This window comes from Physeter macrocephalus, unplaced genomic scaffold (assembly GCF_002837175.3).
Source record: "Physeter macrocephalus isolate SW-GA unplaced genomic scaffold, ASM283717v5 random_88, whole genome shotgun sequence".
Lineage (NCBI taxonomy): Eukaryota > Metazoa > Chordata > Mammalia > Artiodactyla > Physeteridae > Physeter > Physeter macrocephalus.
In genome coordinates this window covers 112,187-125,000 of record NW_021145387.1, presented here as the reverse complement: position 1 = coordinate 125,000, position 12,814 = coordinate 112,187, and the positions used below count along the sequence as shown (strand labels likewise).

Below are 12,814 nucleotides of genomic sequence, written 5' to 3'. Positions count from 1 at the left end.
CTCCCCCAGGAAGAGCCAGGTCCTGCTGTGAGCAGGGAGAGAAGCAATCTATCTCCACCAAAATATGCCAGACTTCCATTCTTTCTGCCCAGCCCCCCACGGAATTCCGGACCAGCTCCTTCTACAGTCCGGTTCAGTGAGCAAAGATGGTACGAGCAAACAGGCTCGTGACACATCATCCCTGTGCGAAGGTAAAAGAGCTCCCACGGGGGCAGCTGACTGCCGGAAGACACTGTGCAACTCAGCATCACCGAGAAATGGGAATAAACCTTATCACTGCTTTAAATCCCGGTGTGTTTTCTTTTTTGAACATAGATTAGAATTATGCTAATCTTTCTTTCACATGTAAACATCACATAGGGATTACACTGTGCGGGTATTTTGACCCTTGAACAACATGGATGTGAACTCTGTGGATCCCCTTACATTGGGGTTTTTTTCAACAGTAAATACTACAGTACTACACTGTCGGCAGCTGTTGAATCTGTGGATACGAAGGAACCTCGGATAAGGAGGGCCGACTATAAATTACACGGGATTTTTGACTCTAGGGAGGATGGCTGCCCCTAACCCTCGCCTTGTTCAAGGGTTAACTGTATATGTTTACACACAAACCTATCCATTTTACAAATATAAAAACAGAAACAGATGAATAAGGGGCAAGTTCATTTAGAAATCAGGCCACAATAGGCCAGAAAGTGGGTTTTCTTCCTCTCCCGAGGCCAGGAGATTTGCACCACTCCTGACTGCCACATAGCAGGCTTTGCCTGGATACAGGACTTGCCCACAACTCCCCAAGGAGTCCACCTCCAGGGCCTCCGACCAGGACACTGACCACACAGGGAGACGCAGCCCCAGTTTCAGGGCTCCTCTCTCCCATGACACCCTGAAACTGGGGGGTCCTCAGTGGTCCACCATCCATCCTGAGGCCACCCGTCTAGCCATACCTGAAGGTCCTTCGTGTGGCTGGTGACCGGGAGCGGCAGGATGAGGAGCCAGAGCTGGAGCGGCTGCGGGAACAGAGCTGCCGACTGGCCTTGCTTGGTGGGCTCTGGTACGGGCAGTGGTCAGAGCGAGGGGGACTGACCCCTGAGTCCTCTTCATCATCATCCTCCTCGTCGTCCTCCTCTAGGAGGAAGTTGCTCTCGCCACTGCTGCTGCTGCTGTCCTCAAAGACGGTGTCGTATTCGGGGCTCTTGCAGGAGGCCAGGTCTTCATCCTCCAAGGCTGTCTCCAGGAGGCCAAAGTGCTTGGTGAGGCTGGCGCGGATCTCGTGGTCTCTCAGCAGCGTACTGTCCTTGGCGGGGGCACCGACATCACAGCTCCCGTCTTTCTCCCTGCCAGAGGCACGTGCCTCAGCCCTCGGGGCACCTTGCTGGGGCCAGTCCTCAAGGTGGACCCCAGATGGCTCCCAGGACCTCAGCACCTTCCTCTGCAGGGCGCCATCTGGCTTGAGCACCTGGCAGTAGTCGTGGTCTCCAAAGGAACAGGAGAAGGGGCGCTTCTGACCAGCCTGGGAGGCTGGCTGGGCTGTGGCATGCCGCAGGTGGGACAGGAGCTCGCTCCGCTCTGGGTGCTTCTTTGGCAGCTTGTGGGCAGCCTCTGCGGCCGCCCCGAGCTGGGGAACCTCCGGGGTGGGAGCTATGTCTTTGCCTGGGCTGTGCTTGATGTCTGGCTTGAAGGGGTCTTCCTCTGTGGGCTTGTACGGAGGCGTGGTGGGCGGAGTGAGTCCTACCGGAGCAGAAGGAAACACATGTGAGGCAGAGACAGATCACTTCTCCAAGGAACACTGAAACCCTAGTTTGGGATGGCAGAGAAGTAGCATATGTGTCACCACTCCCCAGATCCAAAGGATGGCAGGCATCACTAATCGATCACTGCACTGCTGACGGAGCCTGGACGTAGCCTGGGACTCCTTCTCACACAGTCCATCAATAATTTTTCAGAGCTGGCATGTGATGAAAGCCATTTGCCATCCCTTCTGTAGTCTGGCAATGGTAGCCAAAGCCTCCAGATCATCCAAGATCTCTCTTCCCGCTCCACATCCAATCATTCCACGAGCCCTCCCAACTGGTCGTTCCAAATGCCTCTGAAGTCTCCCAGGGTGCAGAGGGGGCAGGCACCATAGGTAAAATCTCGCACCTGGATTTGACCACCACAGTGACCTTAGTGGTCCTGCAACTGACCTTGGACTCCATCGTCCCCCAGGCATCAGCCAGAGAGCTCTTCCTTTCTGGTGCTCCTGAAGCCCACAGGATCTAGACGAACCCCTTCGGCCTGGCATTCCTCTCAGACTTTGGTGGTTGTGTTTGCCTGACCCCCCAGTTCTGCCACAGAGCAACACCGGGTGGCCAGTCTCCTCTGATGCACCTATACTGCCGCTCCTCTGTGCCTCTGCTCATGCCAATTCTGCGGCCGGGGATACCCTTCCCTTTTTTTTTTTGTCTCTCCAACTTCTATGCATCCTGCAAGCCCAGCTCAAATGCCTGCTGCTCTGGGTACTTTGTGAATCTTCTCAGGCCACATCCTGCCCTTCCCCACTCTTCCCCTTCCTCTGTGCTCCCAGAGCTCTTGCACGGTCTTTGGAACAAGCGCATATCAAATAGTACTTGTCATGGTGTGAGTCTGTCGCCCACATAAGACTGTGGGCTCCTTCAGGGGAAGACACGTGTCTCTTTTTATGTCAGGTCATGTGCCAACTGTTGGCAGCTAAACAGCTGAGCCTGGGCCCTGACTCTCCTTATAACGCCCTCAATGTGTAGCTCAAGACCCGGCATAGCCTGTGCAGCGGTGGCAAGGAAGGCTTGATGGGGTACTCCCTAACTGCCTGAGGGGCTGTGTCCCCAAGGGCACCCCACCAGCTGAGCCCCCGGCTCACCTGCCGTGCCACAGAGCTCCACCGTCAAGGTCTGCTCGAAGCTCTTCTTGCCAAAAGGAGGGTCGCCAGTGGGGCTGGGGAGTACAGGAAGGAGAGAAGTCAGTCAGCAGCAGGCTCCACCTCCCCGAGCATGGCAGGAAGGCAAGGGGACATTGTGCCAGACCCTGGTTCTGCTGCCCACGAAAGCGATGCCTGGGGAGAATTTTCAGGGGAACTCTCTCCTGGTTGTTGGAGGAAATCAAAGCTGTTCCAGCTCTTTTAGGAGACACGGGAGAGACTTGAGGGAGGTGGAGACAGGACAAGCATTGTCAGCCTCCTTATTTTATGATTGAACACCTGAGGCCCAGAGAGGAGAAGACACTTGCCCAAAGCCACACAGCATTGTCAACTTTTCCCCATGAAATTCTCCACCTTTCCCCTAGGCCTGCTTCTAAAAACAAACTCCCTTTCAAGGGAGCCCAGATCCTGAGAGTCCCACATGGCAATGAGGGCAGGGGTGTGGGGACAGGACCAGGCTCAGGGACCGATGAACCACCCTACACCCAACCAGATAAGGTCTCCTGGAGTCATAAATCAACAATTTCTAAAAATCTACCTTTGCGACAAGGCCAGCATGAGGCACCTGGGAGAGTCTGAAAAGAAGACAAAAGAGAAAAAAATAAGATTTTCCCTAACATGGCATGGCTAGCAGATGTTTCCCTCTGAACTTCATCGGTACCAAGCACAGCTTCTTTCAGGCGTGTGACCCTCTGCCACTTTTAGGGACTGGCAGGACAACTCAAATCCACCTTCATTCCCCCAGACTCAGCAACATTAACAGCTGGCGGATCTACTGATTCTGCAGAGTTGATGGGCACCAGGGCGACCCCTTCTGGCCAATCAGTGTAGCACAATGGTGAAGCATTCCAGCTTCCAAGGCCAGTGGCTGTGGGCTCTGCCCCAGACAGATGCAGGACTAACTAGCTGAACTGACCATGAGCTATCTCTGTGCCTTTGTTTCTGTGTCTTAAAATGGGAATTATAACAGCACCCACCACACGGGATTCCTGTGAGGATCAATGGGGATAATCCGTGTTAAGTCTTAGACCAAGCCTGGCATAGCGAGTGCATAACAGATAATTGCTGTATTCTTATCCCCACTATTGTTACCATTTAAAATGCCCCTTCATTGTGGAGCTGAATTTATAGACTCATACCCTCCATCACATTGCTACCCAGGAAGTCTTCTTTAGAGCACTTATCACAATTGGTAATCACTTTTCCTTTCTTGCTCACTTTTTTTTTTTTTTTTGGGGTACGGGGCCCTCTCACTCCCGGGCCCCCTCCCGTTGCGGAGCGCACGCTCCGCACTCCGGACGCACAGGCTCAGCGGCCATGGCTCACGGGCCCAGCCGCTCCGCGGCATGTGGGATCTTCCCGGACCGGGGCACGAACCCGCGTCCCCTGCATCGGCAGGCGGACTCTCAACCACCGCGCCACCAGGGAAGCCCTCTTGCTCACTGTTTGATTGCCTGTCTCCTCCACTGAAACACAAGCCCCAAGAAGGCAGGCATCTTGTTCCTTGTTCGTTAAGGACACCTGGCCCATGCATGATGAGAAACTCAGAGATGTGTAGGAGGTTCCTGAAGATCTGCCCAACTAGCCTGCTGTACAGGAAGGGAAGCTGAGAGCCAGAGAGGGAGAGGGATTTGCCCAACCCAGGGCTCCTGGCTCCCGGGCAGTGGGGTCTGCCACACCCTGGCCCTGCCCCCTCTCTCAGACCACCGACTCCCACTACCTCCAGAAGAGAGCTGCGGACAACTGGGGTCCTCGTCGGTGTCCCCACACCCGCTCTCACAGGGGCTCTCCAGAGCTGGGATCTGGGGTCCCCGTCGGAGCTGCTGTTCTCGGCCACTGTCCTCGTCCGCGGGGCTGCCCAGCTCCCCCTCCACATCGTAGGCCTCAGGGGCCAGGCGCAGCGAGGGCAGGGCCCCTTGGGGCTCCGCAGGGACCATCGGCTCATCGGTGAACGTCAGCCAGGGGCCCAGCTCCGGGTTCAGTCTCCTGGAACGCCGCACGGGGCACACGGAGCTCTCCTGCTTCCTCCCCAGCTTGGTCCCCGGCAGGCCCCGGCCCGGCCTTTTCCGGCCCCACTCCTCCTCCTCCTCTTCTTCTTCTTCTTCCTCTTCCTCTTCCTCATCTTCCTCCTCAGGTTGCAGCCTGGCCAACCGGCTGATATGCCCTTTCACCTCCAGCCGCAGTGGGCGCAGGCTGGGTCTGGGCCCCGAGCTCTGGGGTGAAGCCGCGACCCGCACCTCCTCCACGGGGGAGGGGTGGCCCGCAGAGGCCTGGCTGTCTTTGGGCCTGGGCCGGGCCCGGGGTGTGAGGGAGGCGTAGACAGGCGTGGCCAGGCGGTAGGGTTTGCTGACATCACAGAGGATATCTTGAGCCAGAAGTTCCCTCAGGATGGAGAACTCAGCCCAGGTGGCTTTGGAAGGGTACTGGCACCGAGGCCGGGGTCTGACCTGCTTGGCGGGGCTGCTGCAGGGCTGGGGGGCTGGCTCTGGGGTCTGTGCGGGCAGCTTCCTCTGGGGAAGGCAGTAGGTGTGCATGTAGCGAATGAGCTGCACCATGGCCTGCATGTCCTCCTGGGAAACCTGGGTGCCGGGGTCTGCCCTGCCCAGTGCTGGGGAGTCCCAGGGAGAGGCTGGAGCCGGCCGGGGACTCGGGCAGTCCTGACCCACCTCCTCATCCTCCTTGGCAGGGACCCAGGGACTCAGGGGTGGTGGTGGCTGGAGGACCCTATCAGGGGAGCGGGCTTTAGCCCGGGGGCAGGACGGCACCGAGGTGAGGTGCTTATGCAGCTCTGTGCAACTCCGGGTCTGAGACTGCATCATGGGGGCCTTCCTGTCTTGGGCACTGTCCATCTGGAGAGGAAAAGAGGCCAGAGTGAGGAAGGAGACCCACACTGCTTCTCCCCGCTGCCCACCCCTGCAGCCACTGGCCAGGCCCAGCGTGTCTCACCTGGATCATCAGAATTGCCAGGTTTCACCACTTCATCCCCAGCTTCCAGAACAGAGCCTGGCACTTAGCAGTGCTCAGGGGATGAGAAGTGAAGGAATGGCCAGCCTCCTAACAGGTCTCCTAGTTATGGATTTCGCCTTTTCTAGATTTACTGCCAAAGCCCTGCTCTGACTACTCCACTCCCCTGCGCGGAGCCTTCAGAGAGAGCGCCAGGAAGTACATTAGTGGTTGCCTGGGGCTGGGCGTGGGAACAGGAATTAACTGTAAACAGGGACACTGGGGATCTTCCTGGGATGATGGAAATGTTCTAAAACTGGATTGTGGTCATGGCTGCACGACTCTGTAAATTTACTAAAAATCACTGAATCATACTTTTAAAACAGGTGCCTTTTATGGTATATAAGTGGCACCTCCATAAAGCTGTTAAAAAAAGAAAAAGAACAATTCAGTATCTTCCCAGTACCCGTGGGATAAAGGGGAGGCCCCCTGGCCAGGGGTGCACTGCAATGTAGCCCCACCCGACCGCTGTCTCCAGCCTTATCTGCCCCCACTGGTCCACACAGGGGCTTTGCTCCCAGTGCAAATGTCTCTTTGCTGGGGCCAGACTGGCTGTCAAGGGTGTCTCACGCCCCTGGTGTGCCCCCTAGCACTCCAGAGGGCAGGCTGGCTCAGGAAGGAGCTTAGCTGCTGCCCTGTTGACAAAATGGAACACGAGGGATGGACCTCTGTTTTGGGAGGTCAGCCAGGACAAGTAGGGAGGGGGCACAGGGACAGGGTCCATTCCCCCAGGGGAGCCCAGGCAGGGGACAGACTCCTACACAGAGCCACTGTCTGAGAAAGATACCATCCCGATTCTGCCCCTAGGGGTGGGATGGTCCACAGCAGTCCCCTGCAGCAGTGTCTGGGGACAAGAGGGGAGGGCTGGGTGCAGGCTTTGAGTAACAGGAACGCTGGGAAATTACCTCTGAAACCTCTCCTTGGAAGTCTCAGAAGATGGAGCCCAAGGAGGAAAAGGGACTTGCTTCCCCTCCTGGGTGTTCAAGATAGAGCTTTCAGCTCTCCGATGGCTCCCCCCAAAGAGGAATCCAAACTCCTTATGGTCTCCATGGTACCAGTGAGGATCTTATGTTTCATTCTGTCACCTCATTAGCATAAGCTTCCTGAGGGCAGGCCACATCCTCCTGGTCCCTGCTCTAACCCAACATCTAACACAGTGCCTGGAACACTGAGGTACAGTTGACTCTTGAACAATGTGGCGGTTGTGGGGGGTAGAACAGCTGCGCAGTGGGAAATTCACGTATGACTTCTAGTCAGCCCTCAGCAGCCACGGCTCCTCTGCATCTGTGGATTCAACCAACTGCGGATCCTGCAGTACTGTAGTATTTACTACTGAAAAAAATCCACGTGTAAGTGGTCCCATACAGTTCAAACCCATGTTGTTCAAGGGTCAACTGCACATGAACAAGCCCAAGGCTCTTTCTAGAACCCCAGACTGGCCTGGGTCTCAAGCAGTGCCCAGCATATCAGCGACAAGGGTTGTGTGATGAGCAAAGAGGGAAGCTGGAAGTGGATTGAACTTGATGGCCTCTAACAAGAGCGGAAAGGTGCACACGGCCCTCCCCAGAGACCCCCAGAGGCCTGGGTGGGTCTGAGGACATGTGCAGAAATACCTTGACCCAAGGCCGCTGACTTCTGGACCTGAGGCCTGCCTGGCGCCAGGCGGTCCCTTCCTTCTGGCTGTCAGAGGTCGAGGTTGCGTAGGACGTGGTGAGAAGGAGTTTCTGCAGCTGTGGGAGGAACAGAGAGGAGGGGAGCCGGGGCTGAGCTGCAGCCAGAGACACAGGGAAGTGCACCTCAGAGAGAAGCCTGGCCCAGAGCCAGCCCCTCAGGACCAACCACACCCTGACCCCATCATCACAGGGCCATGGCGGAACACAGGAAGGGCTCTTAATGACCTAGAATATGTTCCCAATATATTAAGTACAGAAAGCAGGTTGTCTAACAATCCCAAACCCATACAGGCATCCCAATAAAATGTAAGTCCTTTTGAGAGTTAATAACCTAAGAGGAATATCTGCGATCTTGAGAAACCCAAACAGATGTTGGGTGATGTCTACCCATCCTACTGTTGAAATATGATGCACACACTTGATTGGGACATTCTGCATATACCCGTAGTACACATACACCACTTTTTGTGACCTTTCATGAGGTGAGATTCAATCATACAAGAATATATATATATACACATCACTTCCAACCCAGCCCGCTGTTTTCACACAAGTGGAAGCTGCTTAAGCTTGTCTGGCTTTTCTAAATTTTCTATAAAAGTTGTTGAGCTTCTGTACCCGGAGGAAAAGTGCTCAGTGTATCCCAGCCAAGAAAGCAGGGAGCTGAGTACGCCTGGGGGTTTCACCAGGGATCCTACCACAGCCAAGGCTGAGAACAAGTCAAGAAGCATGATGGGCTTTTGCTGTAGCATCAAGTGTTTCCTCAAGGGACATGACCCCCAGGAGGATTGCCAAAGGCCTGGGAACCAAAGTAAAGGCCACTCGCCACTCCCCTAGGAGATGGATGAGCCACACCACCCTACCTTGACCCCAGACCAACACACGCATCTGTGATTCTCTGACATGGACAGGAAAAGATTCTTAGACCAGAGGCAAGGGACCTGGTTCTGATTCAGTTCAATCCCAGCTCACTGTGAGACCTTGGGTGAGTCTTTTCCCTCTCCCAGCCTTGAGGAAGAGGGAAAGGCCTGGGAGAAACCAGCCTTGGTTTCTCCAAGGTAGGGGGTATGTGTGTGTGTGTGTGTGTGTGTGTGTGTGTGTGCGGCGGGGGTGTGTGTGTGTCTGTGTCTTTGTCTGTGTGTCTGTGTCTGTGTGTGTATAAAACAGGGGCAGGCAGACTAAATGATTGGGTCTTTTTTGATTCAGGGGTCCCTCTAAGAATATGAGAAAAGCTACTGACCTCAGAAAAACACACACATATGTAGAGGTCCACGGGTCCCCATTAGTCCAGAGGTAGACTCTCTGGGACCCATGTCTCCAGGTTAAGAACCGGGTGTCTGTATAAATTATCAGGGCCTTTCTAGAACTCTGTTGGTATGCGGGGAGTCTACATGGTGAATCTGTTTCCTGTGTGCCTAGCCCAGTGCCTGAAACAAAAGTGCCATCTAAGGCATGAGAGGGAACAACCGGTGACCAGCAAGGGTCACTCTCTACCTCTTCCAGGGTGGTCCCTCTCCAGAGTCCCATACAGAATTCCTCTTGTTCCATGACCACCACCACCAGTTGTGCTGGGACTATCACTCAGATAGCACTTATTGAGCCACTTCTTTGTACCAGGCACTGTTCTAAGTTCTTTATATGTATGAATCTGCTGTACTCCTCCCAACCGCCTTTGAGATAAGCACTATTATTAACCCTACCTTACAGACCAGGAAGCTGGGTCAGAGAGAGGCTAGGTGCCTAAGGGACACATAAGCATTCATTGGTGGGGCTGGGAATCAAACCCAGGAGGTCTGATTCTAGTCTGAAAGGAAGCACACGCTTATCAGCAGGAGCCACAATGTGGGACTGAACATATGCTTGTATCCGGCACACATAGGTGCTTACTAAATATTTCACACTGCTTTGGGGAACTTGCAGGCAGTGGGAAAGAGGGAAAGGGGTCCTGGACCAGGAGTCAGAGTACCTGAGTTCTAGTCCTTGCTGGCACACCAACTTGCTGTGTGACCCTGGGAGAGGCCCTCCCCTCGCTGGGCCTCAATTTCCCCAGAGTCGCACTTTATGGTCACCAAGGGCCTGTCTGGCTCTAACTCTTCATGACCAAAGACCCCTTCCACCTCCAACGGGCTCTGATTTTCCAGCTAAGTCTCGCCAATCCCTAGGAGCTACAGTGTGGAGGTGAAGAGCCCAAGACAGATGAGCTGTTCTTCACAAGCCAGGACATCTGGCTTTCTGGCACCCTAAGCCTGAGTCACGAGCAACTGCTTTCAGCAACTTCTGAGGTCCGGAACCCTTTGGAATCTGAAAAAGCTGAGACCTTCTCCCTAGAAACCTGCAATGCCATGTGTACGTTTCTACATTCCACGGACATTCAGGTAGCATTTAACTTTTGCTGGTGGAAGTACGAACTGGTCCAACCTCTTTGGAGGGCAAACTGGAAGTATTTGTCTAAACTGAAAAGCCACATATCCTACCACCAAGGAATCCCTTTTCTAGGAATGTATCCACTTACAAGTGGCAAAGGCCAGTAACAGGACACAGACTGAAGCAATGGAACAATAAAGGAGTTGAAACAATGTACATATCTGCCAACCAGGGAATTGGTTAAAGAAGTATGGTACATCCTTATGAAGGAACACTATGTAGCCAACAAAAAGGATAAAACAGAGATACCTCTGCTCATTTGAAAGAGTTCCCAAGACACACAATTCACTTGAGAAAAGCAAGGTGCAGGGCAGTATATAATGGAGGCTTCCTTTTGTAGTTAAAAAGAAAAGTGGAGGGGCTTCCCTGGTGGCGCAGTGGTTAAGAATCCACCTGCCAATGCAGGGGACACGGGTTCGAGCCCTGGTCTGGGAAGATCCCACATGCCGCGGAGCAACTAAGCCCGTGCGCCCCAACTACTGAAGCCTGCGCTCCAGAGCCCATGCTCTGCAACAAGAGAAGCCACTGCAATGAGAAGCCCGTGCTAGAGCCCGTGCTCTGCAACAAAAGAAGCCACTGCAATGAGAAGCCCGTGCACTGCAACTAAGAGCAGCCCCCGCTCGCCACAAACAGAGAAAAGCCCACGCGCAGCAATGAAGACCCAACGCAGCCAAAAAATAAAATAAAATAATAAAATAAATTTATTTAAAAAAAAAAAAAGAAAGAAAAGTGGAAGAGGAAAGTCACACAACAGATCAGTAACCATGGTTACTTCTAAGGAAGGAAAAAACAATTATGAGAGGGGTAAGGAGGTTTTGCTTTTAACTATCCATACTTCCTCCTTGAATTTTTACTGTGTGTGTATGCATAATCTTTAGGAAAATGTTTGCATTTAATTTCAAGGGTTTAACACACACTTAGGGTCAATCCATGAAATAGAGAAGCCACTGCAATGAGAAGCCCGTGCACTGCAACTAAGAGTAGCCCCCGCTCGCCACAAACAGAGAAAAGCCCACGCGCAGCAATGAAGACCCAACGCAGCCAAAAAATAAAATAAAATAATAAAATAAATTTATTTAAAAAAAAAAAAAGAAAGAAAAGTGGAAGAGGAAAGTCACACAACAGATCAGTAACCATGGTTACTTCTAAGGAAGGAAAAAACAATTATGAGAGGGGTAAGGAGGTTTTGCTTTTAACTATCCATACTTCCTCCTTGAATTTTTACTATGTGTGTATGCATAATCTTTAGGAAAATGTTTGCATTTAATTTCAAGGGTTTAACACACACTTAGGGTCAATCCATGAAATCCCAAAGGGCCTACAGCGTTGCAGGCGAAGCCCAGGGAGGTCTCCCATGGCCAGTCCAGGCTGCTGATCTGAACCCTTGCCAGTGATGCATGGAGACCCCTGCAGTGGCTGGAGCTGGTTTCCCAGCACCCACCACCTCTACCACCAGACACCACATCTCAAGCCACCACCATCACTTCAGTTGGAAACAGATTCTCACCAGCGAGAGCTCATCCACTTCAGGGGCCGAGGCTGGGGCCCTCTCCAGGGAGGGGCTGGGGGGCGCAGATGAGGGGACAGGCGAAGCAGAAGCGCAGGAGGGTGTGTCTCCATCATCCAGGGCTGGGAAGGCGGCCAGACGCACAACATCTTCGGGTATGTCATCCAGGGTTTTGGTGAGTGCTGCCAGGAGGGCCTCATTCTCACTGTCGATTATCTGCAGTGAGCAGAGAGGCAGAGAGGGGACACGGTTAGTCAACGCCTTGGACTCAGCGACTTTGTGTAGAAATATGCTCTGTACACACAGCTGCACTGCCATCACCCTCCCGCCAAATCTACTCACATCCTCTCAGTTTGCTGGGACGGCAGATACCCAAGAAATGTGCTATGGACTCCAAGAATCAAAGAAGTTTACGAGCAGGGAGCAGGTGGAAATGGAAAGGGGCTTGGCCTAGGAGCCCCAGTCTGGACTCTGCTGCTCATCAGCATGTGACCCCAGGCCCAGGGCTGTCCACGTGAGAGACGCCCGTTCCCTCCTCTAAGGACAGCCACTTCACACCACGGCCTCCTGCGTCCAAACCCCTGGACAGAGCCCTGAGGCTGGTCTATGCCAATGGTAGCCCCAGGTCAGTCTCTCTGACCCTGGGGCCCAGGCAGGTGGTAGGAAGTCTGGAAGCTTCAAGGTTCAACCGTGACAGTGAAAGCAGAGCAATAGGAAAACAGCTACCATTCCCCTGTGGGTTCCCGGGGGCTTGCTGCCTCATTCACTCATGGAGGGGCAGTTAGTGCAGTGGCTAGGAGCCTGGGCTCTGGAACCGGGGCTGAATCCCAGATCTCACACTTATCAACTGTAACAATACCTACTTCATAAGGTTATTGTCAAGGACTGAGTTAACATATGTAAGATGCTTAGAAAACAGTGCCTGGCACCTAACAAGCACTCATTACTACTACTACTACTACTACTACTACTACTACTACTACCACCACTACTATTACTACTACTACTACTATGATTCCTGCTATGATGATGATGTTGATTGTGGTGGTGGTGGTGGTGATGGTGATGATGGTGATGTTGGTGGTAGTGATGGTGGTGATGGTGATGATGGTGACGATGGTGATGTTGGTGATGGTGATGATGGTGACGATGGTGATGTTGGTGGTGGTGATGATGGTGATGTTGGTGATGGTGGTGGTGGGGATGACGGTGATGATGGTGGTGATGATGGTGATGATGATGGTGGTGATGATGGGGGGGATGATGGGGGGG

General features: G+C 53.4%; 1 protein-coding gene across 1 annotated transcript in view; it reads right to left on the bottom strand.

The window, feature by feature from the left end:
- Positions 1 to 922: 922 nt before the first annotated feature.
- The window catches only part of LOC102979154 (peroxisome proliferator-activated receptor gamma coactivator 1-beta), a 104,448-nt gene continuing 92,556 nt past the window's right edge, over positions 923 to 12,814 (bottom strand). The window contains exons 3-8 of the mRNA XM_028483995.2: positions 11,543 to 11,758; positions 7,552 to 7,668; positions 4,656 to 5,784; positions 3,474 to 3,510; positions 2,879 to 2,952; positions 923 to 1,731 (exon numbers count right to left, since the gene is read on the bottom strand). Coding sequence (XP_028339796.1) covers positions 938 to 1,731; positions 2,879 to 2,952; positions 3,474 to 3,510; positions 4,656 to 5,784; positions 7,552 to 7,668; positions 11,543 to 11,758 — 2,367 coding nt within the window. The 3' untranslated portion in view covers positions 923 to 937. The remainder of the gene's footprint in view (positions 1,732 to 2,878; positions 2,953 to 3,473; positions 3,511 to 4,655; positions 5,785 to 7,551; positions 7,669 to 11,542; positions 11,759 to 12,814) is intronic.